Consider the following 17,228-nt stretch of genomic DNA (forward strand, 5'->3'; position numbering starts at 1 on the left):
CAGTAAATATTATCCCTTTATCTATTGGAAAGAAGTCTTTGAGAATAACTGAACAACTGATTGTTAATTCACTGGGGTCAGTGTTACTAAACCCACAACAGTAAAATCAGTCTGTATATGCAGTAAAGCATGCTTGTTATACTCACTGTGGAACATAAGTGGTCAATCCTGCGCATTGTGTAGAAAAGGCGGTTTGATCCTGTCTTCTCTGATCCTCCTGTTTTTTTGCTGTCCCCAGCCAATCTGCTGATAGTACAGAGCCCTGGAGGCACTCTGCACATGTTCATTTTGGTGTGTATTGCTACATAGGTGGATTCAGGTACAGTTATGCGGGCGTATCAGTAGATACGCGGTCGTAACTCTGAATCTACGCCGTCGTAAATTTAAGCGTATTCTGGAAACCAGATACGCTTAAATTAGGCTAAGATACGAGCGGCGTAAGTCTCCTACGCCGTCGTATCTTAGGGTGCATATTTACGCTGGCCGCTAGGTGGCGCTTCCGTTGAGTTTGGCTTAGAATATGCAAATGACTAGATATGCCGATTCACGAACGTACGTGCGCCCGTCGCAATTAGTTACGTCGTTTACGTTAGAGATACGCCGGCGTAAAGATAAAGCTGGTCTCTAGGTGGCGCATCCCATGCAAAGTATGGACGTCGGAACAAGCGGATCTTTTTACGTCGTTTGCGTAAGTCGTACGCGAATAGGGCTGTGCGTAAATTACGTTCACGTCACAGGCATTGAGCCGACGTATCTTTGGGCGTAAATACGACGTGATACTGAGCATGCGCGCGCATGCGCCGTTCATTCGGCCATGCATCTACATGGGGTCAAGCCTCATTTAAATACAACACGCCCCCTACAGCCTACTTTGAATTACGCGCGCTTACGCCGGCCCATTTACGCTACGCCGCCGTAACTTAGGAGGCAAGTGCTTTGTGAATACAGCACTTGCCTCTCTAAGTTGCGGCGGCGTTACGTAAATACGGTACGCTACGCCCGCGCAACGTAGATCGGCCGTACGTGAATCTAGGCCATAGAGTTGTTGTTTTTTTCTTTTAAAGGGGTGCATGTGATCAGCACAGGGCCAATCAGCACTGTCCAGATAGAGAGTCGGGGGGTCCTGCAGCCTCATAGGACAGTCGGAGGAGAATGAAAAATCCTCCCACAAGCTTTAACCAGACACTCATAGAAATCATAAGGCTGCTATATACTGCTGATGAGAAAAGGTATTTAGCAGTTTATATTTACTAAAATAATTGCATTTCCATGTTCTGTGTACTGTGGGAGACCGGATATAGTGAATGCAGGGTCCTGGGTTTAGTAACCACTTTAAAGCGGAAGTAAACCTATCAATTTGATAGTTTCAAAAAACAGTTAACATTCCCGGCATGCCGGAAATTCTAGCTGTTCACATGTGTTGTGCTCTCAACCAAACAGTCAAACCATCCAATGGCTGGGGTCATAGAGGTCACATGTGCAGCATCATAGCAGTTGCAGAGTAAACAGAGGCTAAGATGGCAGCTTCCTTGGCTGAAAACAAAAGGAGGGTTTACTTCCACTTTAAGTGAATTCAGAAATGTGAAGTGACCACTTACTTTGTCCATGAAGAACAAAGTAGAAGGGTCACTTAGCTGCCACACTCCCCAGCAGCATATACTCACTTATATTTGCTTCCCTGCCACTATGTTCAGCCAATACGAGCAAAGTGAAATGTGAGACCATAAAATGATCAGTATAGATAGAATATAAAATAAAATCCTTTATTATAACCAGCTTAAAAATACTGGTAAACAGGATAAATAGAGGGTGAATTTCTCTAATGGGGACACAGACAGCAAATAAACCTGACAGGTATTTAAATCCCTCTACGCTCTATCCATAACTACAACAAAAAAAAAAAAAGTTTGTGTTTAGCAATACTTTATTGGTGCAATAATCATCACACAAATGTACTTGAACGTGAGCGTAACCATGCTATTTAGAGTTTTTTTTATTTGTACAACTTGTAGCACAGGAGAAGAATCGTGTTTTTTGGTTTCTTAGACATTCATGAAGGTGCCTGAATATAAATATTTTCCTTCAAGCTTTATTAAACTCCCATTGGACACTTGTACCTACAGTAAGCTTATAATAAAAGGTAACCCATAGGTACAAGGAATACCTCCTAAACATGCACCATTTAGAAGATATTTATAGCTAGATTCAAAAAGACGCACCTAACGTTAGGCAGGCGTAGCGTATCTCATATACGCTACGCCGCCGTAAGTTAGAGAGGCAAGTGCTGTATTCTCAAAGCACTTGCGTCCTAAGTTACGGCGGCGTAGCGTAAATGTCCCGGCGTAAGCACGCCTAATTCAAATTGTGAAGAGGTGGGTGTGTTTTATGTAAATAAAGCATGACCCCACGTAAATAATGTTTTGAACGAACAGCGCATGCGCCGTCCGTGGACGTATCCCAGTGCGCATGCTCCAAATTACACCGCAAAGACTCATTGGTTTCGACGTGAACGTAAATGACGCCCAGCCCCATTCACGGACGACTTACGCAAACGACGTAAAAATTAAAAAATTCAACGCGGGTCCGATGTCCATACTTAACATTGTACACGCCCCTAGAGGCCGGCCTAAATAGACAGCTAAGATACGACGGCGCCCGCTGTAGTATCTTAGCTAGATTTAAGTGTATCTCAATTTGAGAATACACTTAAATTTACGACGGCGCAGATTCAGAGTTACGACGGCGTATCTACTGATATGCCGGCGTAAACCTCTCTGAATCTGGCTATTAGTGTCTTTGCAGCCAGTGATGTCACCAGAACATGCACCCTGAAGGAACAGCATATTCATGGCGTTCCTTCAGAGATTTGTGATGCGCGAGGTCGAGATTCTCATGTGCATGAGGGACGCCATTCAAACGGCCAGAACCCGCAAACTCGGAAGGAAGACCGGGTGAAGATGGAAGCCCTGTCTGCAGTGACAGCGTGCCACTGGAGGGCATTGTTTGAAGGCAAGTCTTTCATAATGTGCAAGTATGCGATCCTCAATAGATAAGGAAAAGACCTATGTGCAAGAAGTGAGACGAATGGAAGCCCCAGCCCCGGCTTCAGCTATGCCATGCCACCTACGCGTTTCGCTCCACCCCTTTGGAGCGTAATTATGGATCTATCCTACATATATAGTGGAGTCAGAAGTTGATCTCTCCATTGACTTCTGTACAACCAGCCAGTTGGAAAATGTTCCTGATTGATCAGTCCCATTGGCAGTATAGCCAGTCTGTGAGTTCTGGCAACAAGGAAGTCTCTCTGTTTCCAGAATACAATAACCAACTAGATCCATACCGAGTGTGTGGATGGAGGAATTGATCCTTTTTTTCATTGCATTCAATCCGCTGGTTGAACAAATGTATGGGCTGCCTAAGACAGGAGGTGTGTTACTGGCCAGATAAAGCGGAGTTCTACCCAAAAGTGGAAGTTTTGCTTATCTGCCTCCTCCCTTCCCCCCGATGCCACATTTGGCACCTTTCAGGGCAAAGCGGGTATCTGTTTTTGACAGGTACCCGTCGTTGTCCCATCCCCACACCTGAGAGATCTTGCCTTCGTGAGATCACTCGGAAGTTCGGCCCCCATCCTCGTTCCCCCGCCGCTGGGCCATTCAGAAAGCGCATGCGGAGTAGGGAACCGGATGTGAAACCGCAAAGCTTAACTGCCCCTTACATGCAATAGCAGCACCCGATAGCCGACATCGCTGCATTCCAGGACAGGTAAGTGTCCTAATATTAAAAGTCAGCAGCTACAGTATGTATAGCTGCTGACTTTTAATTATTTGCTGGGGGAAGGGGAACTCCGCTTTAAAACATTTAAAAAAGAAAGCCAAAACAAATGCAGCCACCACATCTAATGACAGGTAAACTGCAATATATTAAAGGGGGAGTAACCCTGCAGATTTTTTTTTTTTTTTAAACCTGTAAGGCAAAAGGCATAATGAGCTAGTATACACCACATATTAGCTCATTATAAAAATACTTACCTTAGAACGAGGCGTGGGCAGGTGATCTCGGTCCACGCCGAGGGAGCGGACATTTTCACTTGATGCGTCATCCGGGTATCGCTGCTCTGGCGCTGTGAGTCGTGTCTTCCGGACCTTTCAGCCGGGAACGCAGAGCGCATGGTTTAGGAGATATTCTTTTTTCCTACAGGTAAGCCTTATTATAGGCTTACCTGTAGGTCAAATAAAAAAAAAGGGGGGGGATATACAATCACTTTAAACTTCTGGTTTTGGATTCGGAGACTCTTTAATCAGCCCCAACAACCTAAAGTCTCCCGGTACAGATAAATTGATGTCTCACCGCGGTGAGCCTCAGCAGCCCCGCCCCTCTCCTCAGCCCGATCAGCCTCATCGTGTCCTGGAAAACAACCTGACAGCTCCCGGGAGCTCGGCACTCTGCTAATCGAGTCTGGGCTCCGTAGACTGAGTAAGGGTAGTCTGAGCCCTTCAGGCATCCGTAGCAGAGCAGTAGTTGATGATTATTGTGGCCGATTTTATAAACCTTATACAGGTATAAATTACGCTTTTTGTGTTTCTATTATAGCTATACATGCCAGAACCTCCATAGCCTACAACCCCATGGCTAAAACATTCACACTGTTAGCAATTCAGATTATAAACTTCTGATCGATAATCGACTGATTACGGCTGCGTTCTAGAGTCCTGCCTGGAAGTGGCTTTGGGGCTGTACGTCGCCGGCTATATAAAAACGTGATGACGACACACGCCTTCCCTTTTCCCCGTCAGCAGCGAGGTAAGGAGATGGCGGCGTCTGTAGTGATAGAGAGGAAAAATCTACCTCCATCCCGGTGTATGGGGCCATAGGAGAGCCCGGCAGGGTGTACAGCATAGAGCGCACGGTGTGTGGAGGACGACGGAGCGGGTATGGGGCTGAGGATGGTCCTGTGTGTTCTGTATACAAGTCACTCAGTACTCTCCCCTCCCGGGCCTACAGATGGCGGAGTGCTCTGTTTGCAATCTCTGTATAGAACATTGGCTGCTATGAGGCTGCTGGGTGTCCTCAGGGTGGCTCGGCTGTCCCTGGAGGTGATGGAGCAGTGAGTGTTGGTGTGTATCGGAGGTTTCCCTTCCTTCCTCCACACTAATCTCTATGATCCGGACAATATCACTCAGCTCTGTGCCGGCTCTACACACCACATGTCATGCATGGGGCTCTGCTGCTACTACTGGTTGTATTAGATTGCTTACTGTTCTACCTTCTTCATAGGATTGTCCCATGGATGTATCACACAGATTGTATTACATTGCCCCAAAATATAGAAGGGGAAATATCCCAGAAAGCTTAGTGTTATACCCTCAGTGAAATGAAATCTAGATCTATATCTAGCTATGTGTTGAATGTGCCCTGGCATCTCTTTGCCCTGACTGCAGCTGTCATTTGTGAATTCTTGGAGATCTCTTGCCTTGGGGTTGCCATCTTGGGGGTGACTCTACTATCCCCCATGGAGCCACATTTCAGTTGGTGACGGAGTTTTTCCCTTAAAGCGGGGGTGCACCCTAAAAAAATTCTAACATTACATTGAGCTCACTCCCGACATTGACAGTATGCTGATCTTTTTTTTTTTTTTGCCGTACATACTGTTGTATTGTTATTTCCCCCCCCCCCTTCTGGGTAGTGAATCCCGGGAGTGGGCGTTCCTATGCACAGGCTAAGTAATTGACGTATGACAAAAGCTTCCCCCCCGGTGCGTACGGCCGCGTCAAGAGTTGCCGGAAAAAGCCAAACGTCGGTGCGCCGTATAGAGCTGACTCGCAGTCCGGTTTCTTTCGGCAACTCGTGAGGCGGCCGGGGGGGGGGGGGGAGAAGCTTTTGTCATGCGTCAATCAGCCTGTGCATAGGAACGCCCGCTCCCACGGGATTCACTACCCGGAAGCCGGGGGGGAAATAACGATACAACGGTATGTACGGCAAAAAAAAAAAAATCTGCATACTGTCAATGTCGGAAGTGAGCTCAATGTAATGTTAGAATTTTTTTTTAGGGTGAACCCCCGCTTAAATAGTTGATGTAAGTAGTTGTAGTGTTGGTGAATACTTTAACACAGCTTTAAAAAAAAAAAAAAACACTTTAAGGCAATGGTATAATGTGCTAGTATGCATCGCATACTTTCACATTATGTGAAACTTACCTTGGAACGGCAGCCTCCAGCGGCACGTTTTCCCTGCTGAAGACTCATCCATCTTGACCAGGTCTCCTGATGGAGTTTGCACATCCCATGTGAGTGGCCACGATGACATCGCATCACTTTGGCGCAGGGAAGCTGCCGTTTACAACACTGCACTCTGAAGGAACGGCATACCTGTGCCGATCCTTCAGTTTCTTGCCATAAACGGCAGCTTCCCTGCGCCAAAGTGATGTCATCGTGGCTCCGGCCACTGGCATTGCTGGAATCAGCAAACCCGGACGGGAGACGGCGCGCTGCCAGAGGCCATCGTAGGCTGCCGTTCTAAGGTAGGTTTCACATAATGTGCTAGTATGCAATGCATACTAGCACATTTTGCCATTGCCTTAAAGTTTTAAAAAAGCTAACTTTTCAATACTACAATATAGTTGGACTTTAGGCCAAAAATAAATCTGTGCACAAGCAGGGATTTTAATGTAGAAGAGACATGTTTTATGTCTTCTGCATTAAAGTTCCTCGCCTGTCCACCCCTGTACAACATGCTGTGCAGCTCACTGCATAATTTAGGTAATGCCGAATCTCGCTGAACTTCGGCGCAGGCGTGATGTTCTCCTTGCCCAGCCAATGAAAGCGGCCAGCGATCGGAAGCTGGCCGGCCAAAGATGTCGGCGTCTTTGCAAGGAGTTCCGGGACGCTGAGGTGGGTATAGTTCCACTTTAGGCAGTCTAGGGATGCAGTACTGTCATCACTTGGGCTGTTGGTCTTCGGGCCCCTGACATGTCTGTCTTGTGTGGGAAGCTGGCTGTGACTTCCTGCTTGCTCATTTACCGTACTGTGCGTGCTCAGGATTCACTGCCCTTTCTGAATGGCCCTGCAGACTCCTGGGACCTGTCCCAAAAGGGTTATTGTGGTGGGGGATATGCAGACTTTCACTTGGCTCACTTGGGTGAGCCAAGTGGGAGCGGGCACTTGTTGGAAATGGGTACACGCTCCCTGGAAAAAGGTAAACTAAATTGGCAGTCGGAGTAGGAGAAAGCTCTGAGCTTTAAAGTCTCTAATTTTGTCCCTCCAGGTTGGCTTATAAGTCTTACCTGTAGGTACTGTGATCTTCTGAACTGTTCAATAGATGGTCACATCAGCTGTAGCCAATGACATCCGCATGCGCAATGCGCTCTGCATTCAGTGCACACTGAGTGTAGAGTAGTTTAGAGGTCCCATGAAGGAGCTAAACATTTCATCAGGCTGTTGCATTGTGAAACTTGGCTTTTATCTATTTCCTGCAAAATAGTAAAGTCTGAATTTTGGCAATATGCAGGTCTGTAGCGAATGTTATCCTTATTTTTATTTATTTTTCCTCCCTACAGAATGAAGACCATTCTCAGCAACCAGACTGTCGACATCCCTGACAAGGGTAGGTGTCTTGGGTAGCAATACTGATCTTGGCTGCATTGGATTTAAAACACTTGTGTAGCGATGCTGATTCTGTTTGGGTTTGATTTGTCTGACAATTTGTTTTCTTAACAGTGGCCATTTCCTTGAAGGGCCGCACAGTAACTGTGAAGGGGCCCAGAGGAACTCTGAGGAAGAACTTCAACCACATAAATGTAGAGCTGTGTCTACTGGGCAGAAAGAAGAAGAGGGTAAGTGCTGCATTTTGTGATTTGTTGTAGGTGACTTAGTGGATGTAAACCTCATTTGTGAAATCTGACCTAGGCATATATCTGTAGTGTTTACTTCTCTCTCTAAAGCTCCAAGTGCTGTGTATTTCTGCTGCTCCTTTCCTTGGTTATCAGCAGAGTCCCTTTTGAGAAGTTGACACAGGAGATAACAGCAGCTGGAAATTGTCGGGGAGGGAGCTTAGAGATGAGCAGAGACCTTGTCTATTTTACAGTACAGCTCTGCATGTTCCTTCATTCCTCTGCCTATGTGTGGGGGGGGGGGGGGGGTGCGCCTTTCCTCTAATCAACTCAGTGTGTCCAAACTCAACACCCAATGCTGGAAAAGGAAACTACATTTTTAACACTATCAGCACTTTATCAAGAATGTATAAAGGGGAAAACGGCATACATGTAAAACTTATGTAGGGAGATTTGTTTAATCTCTGTATCATCTGAGGCTGTTCACTTCACTGGTTATTGAAGGTTTACATCCACTTTAACCTTTTGCCATCCATGCGTCATTTCATATAAAGCCTGAATTTCAAATTTTATGCTTACGGTTACAGATGTGAACTTGGTACTTTTTTTTATATATTTCAACTTTTGGATTTTCAGTAAGTGATCAAGGCTGTAGAGCCACTTGATTGCTTTAAGGGTACATTTGGACATTTCCTTTAAAGCATGATCTGCATTTCAGATTGTGCTTCGCAGGTGATTGAGTCGGTGAGGAAGTAATGGGACTATTCCCCCACTACGTATTTTTGAACCTCATTTTGCCAATAACAGCGAGTTGCACCTTTCCATTTATCTGAATGTGTTGCGTTTGGGATTGATGCATGTAGATTTTGCCACAGACGCAAAGCATTGCGACCACGGCATATAAACACCCTTGTTTGGTTTTTTTTTTCAACTTAAGGGGAAGCGGTTGGTGGATAAAAATGCAGCTTAATTTTTACTGCCCATCTCCAATTGGCACATTTAAATGAGGCCTTACAGTATTGTAAAGGTCTGGCGCCCACTTTGGTTTTGGACTACTGTAAATGTTTAGGATGCTGAGCAGGAGGAGTTTGAAGAGCAACTATTTTTCTTTACAGTGAATGACCCCAGAAGCGATGAGCATTTAGTCACTTCCAGGTTCAGAACTGTCATTCCCCAGTTGCTGTTTCTGGGCCAGCAGCTAATCAAGCTTAATAATTGGGTACAGTGGAGGGCAGGAGGGGTGGGGGGGGACAGAAGTGGATCTGTCACCTGCATATATCAGATGGGGCTTGTCAGTGGTAGGTTTAACAGAACAAAGGGGGAAAATAAGGGGTTTATGCTTAGGATTGACAAGCACTTTAAAGCGGTAGTAAAATGCTGGAAAACCCCCAGTAAGACAATGGCATAATGTGCTAGTGTGCATTGCTTACTAGCACATTATGAAATACTTTCCTTAAAACGAAGCCCCCCGTAGGGCAATGCTGAGGGGGCTGACGTGTTCCCTCTGCGTTTCTTCCGGGTTCACGGGTGCTGTGAGTGGCCAGAGCAGTGATGTCACTTCCGCTCAAGCGCCCTCCGTTGCGGCAGGGAGCTCTGAAGTTTCGGCAGGATAAACCTGACCTTCAGAGCGCATGTGCCGCTTACCTACAGGTAGGCCTTGGTCTAGGCGTTGTAGGTAAATATCATCCAGCGGGGTATACAACCGCTTTTAAGGCCGGCTCACACTAGCCAATTGCAGTGCCATGTCTTGAATGACACGCCTGCGCATCCTTGTATGATCTCGCACTAGATCAATTTGTTCATAGATAAGGGTGAGCAGCAGTGATTTTTTTTTTTTTTTTTATATTACCTGCCCCCCCCCCTAATTTTTCGTTAAAAAAAATACGTTCACCTTTCCAAAAATACACTTTTTGCAGGTAAAAAAACTTGCTTTTCATTAGTCTGTAAAGCATTACACCTGCAATCAGCAGATCGCAGGTGTCATCCCAGAAGCCAGATGCTAAGTCAGCTGTCTGCCCGTATCTTCCATATGGACAGACAGTTGCTGAAGAGCAGGAAGTCAATGAAGCCCAAGAGCGCTCACCAGTGCCCCTTTTCATTGAAAACTACAGTCTGCCACTTCTGGATGTCTGTACTTTTAGTTAATTTATTTACAGGAAACTGAATGATGTGGCTGTGGGCAGAGCCCCATAATGCTGTGCTGATTTAAAAAGGTGACAGCGGGTGCATGTTGGGAAGATCCCCCGCCCCCCCCCCCCCCCTCCTGCTGTCAGGTGAACTTATCCTTTAATGGTTATTTTACCATTCTGCATCAATTTGGAAAGGCAGAATTTGTAATGAGTCCTCCCTTGTCCATACTCAATGTGCCCTGTATTTTGTGAATGGTTCAAAATACAACCTGGGAAATTAACAAGGGGAGAGATGGATACAGTGTAGCCTTCCTGTATGAAAGCTGCAGCAGGCTGAAAGTATAGTGAGCTGTATGATCTGCCCTGATTTGGTGTAAATATAAAAAAAATTGCAGAAAGTGACATAAACCACTTTTTGAGCTAACTTTTTACACTGCAGTATAACAAAAAAAGTTGCTTTGAGTTCTGGTTAAGATCACATGTGGGATGTTTTATAGGGGTGGGGAGTTTTCAGGCTTGTAGATTTCTAGATTTTTGTTGCTTGAAGTTGGACGGTTGTGTAGTATGCTTAATGACAGGGATGAATAAAATGTTTTACTACTTTATTCAGTGCTTATGTGTTTCTTGCAGCTCCTTGTTGACAAATGGTGGGGTAACCGAAAAGAGCTGGCCACAGTGCGCACAATCTGCAGCCATGTGCAAAACATGATCAAGGGAGTCACACTGGTAAGTTATTTTTAGAATTGGGTTGCTATATTTATAGTATTCTGCATCCCCCCTTCTGTACCTGAACACATATGTAGGTAAATTAGAGTGGAACAATCTGAACCCAGCAGAACATTCAGATGTTGGAGAGTGGCAAAGATGAACGTCTGTAGCAGAGGGAGCAGGCTGTCAATGCTGTACTGGGGAAACAAATGGATTAAAGTGGTTCTAAAGCCTGAGTTTTTTACCTTAACGTATTCTTTACATTAAGGTAAAAAGCCTTCTGCATGCAGCTCCCCCAGTCCCCCCTTATACTTATTTTAGCAGAGACTCAGCTCTTAGTCTTCAGTAGCTCAGACAGCGACTGAAGCCATTGTCTCCTGCTGCAGTTTATCCCAACCAGGGAGGCTCTGGGGAAGGCATGCAAGAGTGCCCCCCTTTGTGGGGGGGCCAGAGAAAAGGAAGATTTGGGGCTGCTCTGTGCAAAGCCATTGCACAGAGCAGGCAAGTATGTTCATTTACTTATTTTTTTTTTATGAACCTTTAATACCACTATAAAGATTCACTGTTCTAATAGTAGTTTGACCACCTGTTATAAAGCGGAGTTCCACCCAAAAGTGAAACTTCTGCTTGTTCCGCGGCCCGATCTCCTGGCAGTTCGGCCCCCCTCCTTCCCCCACTGCCAGGCTAATTGGAAAGGGCAGTGTGCTTTGAGCATGCACAGTAGGGTACCAGCAGTGAAACTGCCTGGTTCCCTTGCCAGGAATGGCGGCAGCACCCGGGTGTCAATCCAAAGATCGGCTGGGGTGCGAACATCGTGAACTCCCTGGGCAAGGTAAGTGCCCTAATAAGTCAGCAGCTACAGTATCTGTAGCTGCTGACTTTTTTTACTTTTTTTCACCCAGGCTGCACTTCCTCTTTAACATTAGAGTTTATGGTAGCTCTACTATAAAGTACAGGGAGGGAAAGCGGCTTTTTAGACATATTTAATATACAGGTGAACCTCTGAAAATGAAATTCTACAAGCATAATGCAAAAGCTATATGTTGTGCTTGTAAAATGTAATCTGCACTTACTATAAATATAGCTTGACTTTTTTTTTTTTGCGCAGGGTTTTCGTTACAAGATGAGATCGGTGTACGCTCACTTTCCCATTAACGTAGTTATTCAGGAGACTGGGTCACTGGTGGAGATAAGGAACTTCTTGGGTGAAAAATACATCCGCAGAGTACGCATGAGACAAGGTACGTGAGCTTGCTTCTGATGGAAAAGCTAGTTATAGACCGGTTTTAATTTTTTTAACCCATTTCTGAAAAGGTGTAAATGGCATGAAATTAACAGCTGCATTCATAAATGTGATATGACTGTTAAAGGATCACTAAAGGAATTTTTTTTTTTTAGCTAAATAGCTTCCTTTACCTTACTGCAGTACTGGTTTCATGTCCTTATTGTTCGTTTTTGCTTTGAAGTTGCTGTAATTCTGCTGTGATCTCCACACTTCCTGCTTGTCTGTTTCCTTATAACCACAGTACTGGGAGCTTTTCACTGTGGTCTAAGCTGTCATTACTGTGTGTCTAAAACTTAACAGAACCAATCAGATTAATTTTAAAAACAAAACACTGCCCTGGATTTGTTTGTTTTTGTTCTGTGTGTGTCTCTCTAGTTCACAGGAACATGAAACCAGTTTAAAAGTGAAACCAACATGCAGGCACATATGATTGATGTAATCATTTTTAAAAGCAATCGGTTAACTTTTATGTCTCTATACCCTGTAAACAGTCATTTCAGCAAAAACATTTTTTTCCTTTAGTGACCCTTTAAGCATTTGACAGTGAAGCTTTAATGGGCCTTTATTAATGTTGGGTTTATCTTGGAACGTTGGGACACATTAAGTAGATCTGTCCACTTTCAGCATAACACTTTCAGCATAATGTGTACCTGTTTTCATATCTAAACGAGAAGCATATGCAATTTTCTACTCTTAAAGCGGGAGTTCACCCATGTATTAAAAAAAAATTTCTCCCCTTAGATTCCTGCTCGTTCGTTTTAGGGGAATCGGCTATTTGTATTAAAATATGAGCAGTACTTACCCGTTTTCGAGCTGCATCTTCTTCCGTCGCTTCCGGGTATGGGTCTTCGGGAGCGGGCGTTCCTTCTTGATTGACAGTCTTCCGAGAGGCTTCCGACGGTCGCATTCCATCGCGTCACTCGTAGCCGAAAGAAGCCGAACGTCGGTGCGGCTCTATACTGCGCCTGCGCACCGACGTTCGGCTTCTTTCGGAAAATCGTGACGCGATGGATGCGACCGTCGGAAGCCTCTCGGAAGACTGTCAATCAAGAAGGAACGCCCATACCCGGAAGCGACGGAGAGGATGCATCTCGTAAACGGGTAAGTACTGCACATATTTTAAAACAAATAGCCGATTCCCCTAGTAAAAACGAGCAGGAATCTAAGGGGGAAAAGTGCCCTCTAAGGGTGAACCCCCGCTTTAAGTGTTGCTGAGTTCATGAAAGTGTGTCACTCATTGCCTTGTGCTGAAGGGTGCATCTGGTTTTATAGTAGTCATTTATTATGTCATCTTCTGTTCCTATAGAACTTTTGAACATTGGAAACTAGGTTTCTATAGTGGCAGATTCTCTTTATCCTTATAAAGCTACCCTAGGCTGCCTGTGTGGTTTGATTTAAAAAAAAAAACGCCTTTTTAAAAACAAAGCTGTGTGTTGTGGTGTTAAGATTATTTGTACAGTCAATAAGGCAGAGATTGAAGTCTTCTATCACTAGAACCATAATATAAGGAATATGACTCTGGATTTTGTGTGCCTACCAAAAAAACATAACTGAATTATGTTGACTATATTTTGTGGTACGCAATTGTATCATGTTTGTTCGTATGGAAAGTATAAAATAAAACATTAAATTAAAGACACTTTCTTGGGATTGGATAACTATGTGAAACTTTAACAGTGAGTGTCAAATGTTCTTTTAATGAAAAGCAATTAATGACAAATTCCTTTGATATTTGACTATATTGTGCTCTTTGCTGACTGAGGTCTTTATCTGTTTGCAGGTGTCTTCTGTGCCGTGTCTCAAGCCCAGAAAGATGAGCTGATCCTTGAAGGCAATGACATTGAGCTTGTTTCAAACTCTGGTATGTTACCTTAGAATGTTAATGAGCAAACCTCAAATCCAAAGGACTGAAGCAAACGTTTGCTTAAAGTAAAACTTAAGGCAAAACTTTTTTTGTGGAGAGGGATTAGAACACTTTTCAGTTTTTATTGCGGTCTCTAAATAGACCACAATAGAGAAAATAGAGATTCACCCTATTTGCCCTGTTTTCTTAATGGTAAAAGAAAATCCTAAATTTTGGGTTGTCCCCAGAAAAGTGGGGAAATCATGGAGTGGTACACAAATTTTAGCTGATCTCGGGAGCCCCAAGAGATTCCCTTTAAAGCAGAGTTCCAACCACAATTAGCATTTTTTAAATGTATGTCCTTTCATCATGCGTTTTTATAATATAAATCCGGTCACTTACTATTTTACAATCCACCGCCGATCCGCATAGATATTCAAAAAATAGTTTATAAAACTGTCTACACCGTTGTCATTTTGCTTGTGGGCATTGTGAAGCCTACAAGCACTTCCTGAAGTCTTGGATGGGGAGTGATAATTGGACAGCGCACTGCATCCTGGGAAATGACACTCATTTCCCAGGAGCATTAGAGAAAGATGTCAGCATCCTAGGTGATTTCAAAGGCAGATTTCGTGGGACCGCATAGCAACAGGCATTTCCAGAGGAGTAAAAACATTTTTTTTTTATGTCTAATGAGTACAATAATGAAATTAAAATTTTGGGATGGAAACTCCACTCTAATTTGCAGGGATTTCCCCACTTCTGTTTTGGCTATGAGACAGTAAGTGAAGGTAGGTCTTCCCAATGGGACACAAGGGCAGACATAAACTTTTACAGGGGTTATAACCCTCCCTTTGTCCAAAGTGGAAAGGTTTTGCCTATACAGTAGTTCTGTTTTTAAATAGGCAGGTGTTTTCAATCCAAAAATCATAAAAAAAATCTCTCGCTGTGGCCAAGGTGATTCTAAAAAGAAGCTATTACAATACTTTTGTATAATGTGAAAAACTAATGTGCAGCACTACTAAATTGGATTTAAAAAAATCATTAAACCCATTCTGAGATGTGCATATACACTTGGTGCAAAAACAAATCACGTGCAGCAAACCCAAAATTCATATGGACACAAATAAAATATAGTGCATAAACTAAAACAAAATGAACCCCGCAGTTCAGGGATTAGCGGAATTTAAATGGACATGGGTATTTTATAGGCATTAAGTCCTCGGGTTAAACTGAGATGGGTGTAATTGATGAAGAATGACAAATGAGTCCTAAAGCTCAGTGCAGGGTGTCGCAGGGCTCAAGACAATCCAGAAACTCAATGACAAGATCATGCTGCCCATGTGTAGCAGTCAGGAGCTTACCAGACGTGTATGCCCACCAATAGTGGTCAAAATGCACGTTTGGTGAATAATGAAATGCTCAGGTCCTACGCCTCATTCTCAGAACATCAATCATAAGCCTTAAGGTACATCGGTTGCCAGGCTAATCGGTTTCATAGGACATGGTTTACATGCATGCAGTATAAAATACAGCTCAAATCAGACTGAAGGCAAATTCTTCTAGTTTTGGTTTGTAGCTAAATTATGCGACTTAACACACCCCTGAAGTGACAAGTGAATGAGAAAATGTGGACTTTTTTTTATTTAAATGCTGGAACCATTGTTTAGAACAGTGGTCTCCAAACTGCAGGCCAGATCTGGCTCTTTGCTTACCTTTTTATTTGGCTCTTGGGACACTTCTTCCCACGGATATGGGGCACTTCACCAGCCTCAGCTTGTACCAGGGGATTGGGCAGTATTCCTCCTGACCACAGATGCGATAACATTTTTTACACCCACTGGCTATCAAGCCTGAGACATTCTATACTCCCACTGATGCATGGTAATTTTTACTCATTGGCTACAGTCTAGTCCCACTACAGTCTAAAGGACTTGCCCTTTGTTTAGAAAGTTTGGACACCCCTGGTCTAGAACATTGGGTCATCATGTGTAAATGTGGAATCAGTCTAGTTTCATAATATCACACAGTAGTAAATAAGTATTCTCATTTATATTCTGCTCTGCACAACATATAACTCTTTACAGTGTATTGTAATAGTTTGTCATGTGATACAGAAAGTGATTGTAAGTTATTTTTTACTGCTTTTTTCTTAGCTGCATTGATCCAACAAGCCACCACAGTAAAGAACAAGGATATCCGAAAATTCTTGGATGGTATCTATGTCTCAGAAAAAGGAACAGTCCAGCAGCTTGAAGAGTAAAAGGTTAGTTACTTTATCTCCTAAAGTGCATGTAAATCAGATATTTTTTTGTTTTGTTTTTTTGCAACCTCACTTATATTTAACCAAATAATTGGGCAATGCATTTGTGTGACCTAAAATTCATTTAAAGGTTGTAAGCCTTAAATCCCATACACTATTCAATTTCCTGCAGAATTCTGTCTTCAGATTTACCAAAACCCTATAATGGGAGGTCAAACCTTTAAAGTGGATGTCCACTGAAAAAAAATATAAAAGCCAGCAGCTACAAATACTGCAGCTGCTGACTTTTAATATCAGGACACTTACCTGTCCTGGAGTCCAGCGCCGTCTGCAGCAGAGGAGTAGTAATCGCTCGTTACTCTGCTTCCCCCCCCCCCCCACCATCCTCAGTGAGGGAACCAGGAAGTGAAGCGCTCCGGCTTCACTGCCCGGTTCCCTACGGCGCAATGCGCAAGTCACACTATGCCTGCCGATTTGCTCCCGCTGTGTACTGGGAGCCGAGTGTTCCCAGAACACAACGGGGGGGGGTGGGAGGTGACGTCATGCCTGCAGTCTGCCCGAGACTGTGTGGCCGGAAGTGGGTGCAAATGCCTGTCTTTAGACAGGTGTCTGCACCCCCCTGAAAGGTGTCAAATGTGACACCGGAGGGGGAGGGTTTCGACATAAGTAAATTGCAGTATGGCAATTCATTATCTGTGCTGAAGTGTGCCATAATATAGTGAATTCTAGTGTGTGGTGTGTTTTTTTTTTTTTTTTTTTTTTTTTTTCACCCTGTATGCAATATTAACTTATATCTAATTTTTTTCTTACAGATTAATTTCAAGAAATCTGGATCCTGTGCTACTTCTAAATAAAGTCCATTTATCTAAACACTGTGTGCTGTGTCTACATTTGAGAGCAGGTCATGTGTTCTAAATGCTGTGCAAAAATCTAGGTTTTAACCCAATATAACTCTGTGAGCATACAGCTAAATGACCATAATGGTTTCAAACATCTGTGTTTGAGTTTGCCTAAATATTCATGCACGCCTGGCCAATCTTTAGGTGTTCACTGATTAAGGTTACATGGGCATCTCTGGCTGTTCATGCATACCAGTTGGTTCTATTTGGAAGTATTTCAATAAACAAAACTGTCCAATTTGCAGGTCCACCTGGTCTTTTGGGTGCAAATTAATG

The 17,228-nt window shown here is 43.8% G+C and overlaps 2 protein-coding genes across 3 annotated transcripts in view; one reads left to right on the top strand and one right to left on the bottom strand.

Annotated features, from left to right (window-relative positions):
• LIAS (lipoic acid synthetase) overlaps positions 1-4,463 on the bottom strand; it is a 44,067-nt gene extending 39,604 nt beyond the window's left edge. The window contains exon 1 of the mRNA XM_040335119.1: positions 4,348-4,463. Coding sequence (XP_040191053.1) covers positions 4,348-4,398 — 51 coding nt within the window. The 5' untranslated portion in view covers positions 4,399-4,463. The remainder of the gene's footprint in view (positions 1-4,347) is intronic.
• Positions 4,464-4,753: 290 nt separating this feature from the next.
• RPL9 (ribosomal protein L9) lies at positions 4,754-16,923 on the top strand. Of its 2 annotated transcripts, none has more exons than XM_040335120.1 (8): positions 4,754-4,800; positions 7,553-7,599; positions 7,713-7,828; positions 10,585-10,680; positions 11,771-11,903; positions 13,728-13,808; positions 15,947-16,056; positions 16,866-16,923. In XM_040335120.1, the coding sequence occupies exons 2-7, from the start codon at positions 7,554-7,556 to the stop codon at positions 16,051-16,053; spliced, it is 579 nt and encodes a 192-aa protein (XP_040191054.1). In that variant the 5' UTR covers positions 4,754-4,800; position 7,553; the 3' UTR covers positions 16,054-16,056; positions 16,866-16,923. The 2 variants fall into 2 exon arrangements, with proteins under 2 accessions (XP_040191054.1, XP_040191055.1); XM_040335121.1 differs by having other exon boundaries at positions 15,947-16,053; positions 16,864-16,923.
• The last annotated feature ends 305 nt before the right edge of the window (positions 16,924-17,228 follow it).

The sequence above is a fragment of the Rana temporaria genome, chromosome 1 (assembly GCF_905171775.1).
Source record: "Rana temporaria chromosome 1, aRanTem1.1, whole genome shotgun sequence".
NCBI classification, from domain to species: Eukaryota; Metazoa; Chordata; class Amphibia; order Anura; family Ranidae; genus Rana; species Rana temporaria.

Excerpts from the sequence above, each read along its gene's own strand:
- RPL9 (XM_040335120.1), top strand. The coding sequence starts at position 7,554 with ATGAAGACCATTCTCAGCAACCAGACTGTCGACATCCCTGACAAGG. Across the intron at positions 7,829-10,584 it reads TGGGCAGAAAGAAGAAGAGG|CTCCTTGTTGACAAATGGTG; the intron begins GTAAGTGCTGCA and ends TGTTTCTTGCAG. Across the intron at positions 13,809-15,946 it reads TGAGCTTGTTTCAAACTCTG|CTGCATTGATCCAACAAGCC; the intron begins GTATGTTACCTT and ends CTTTTTTCTTAG.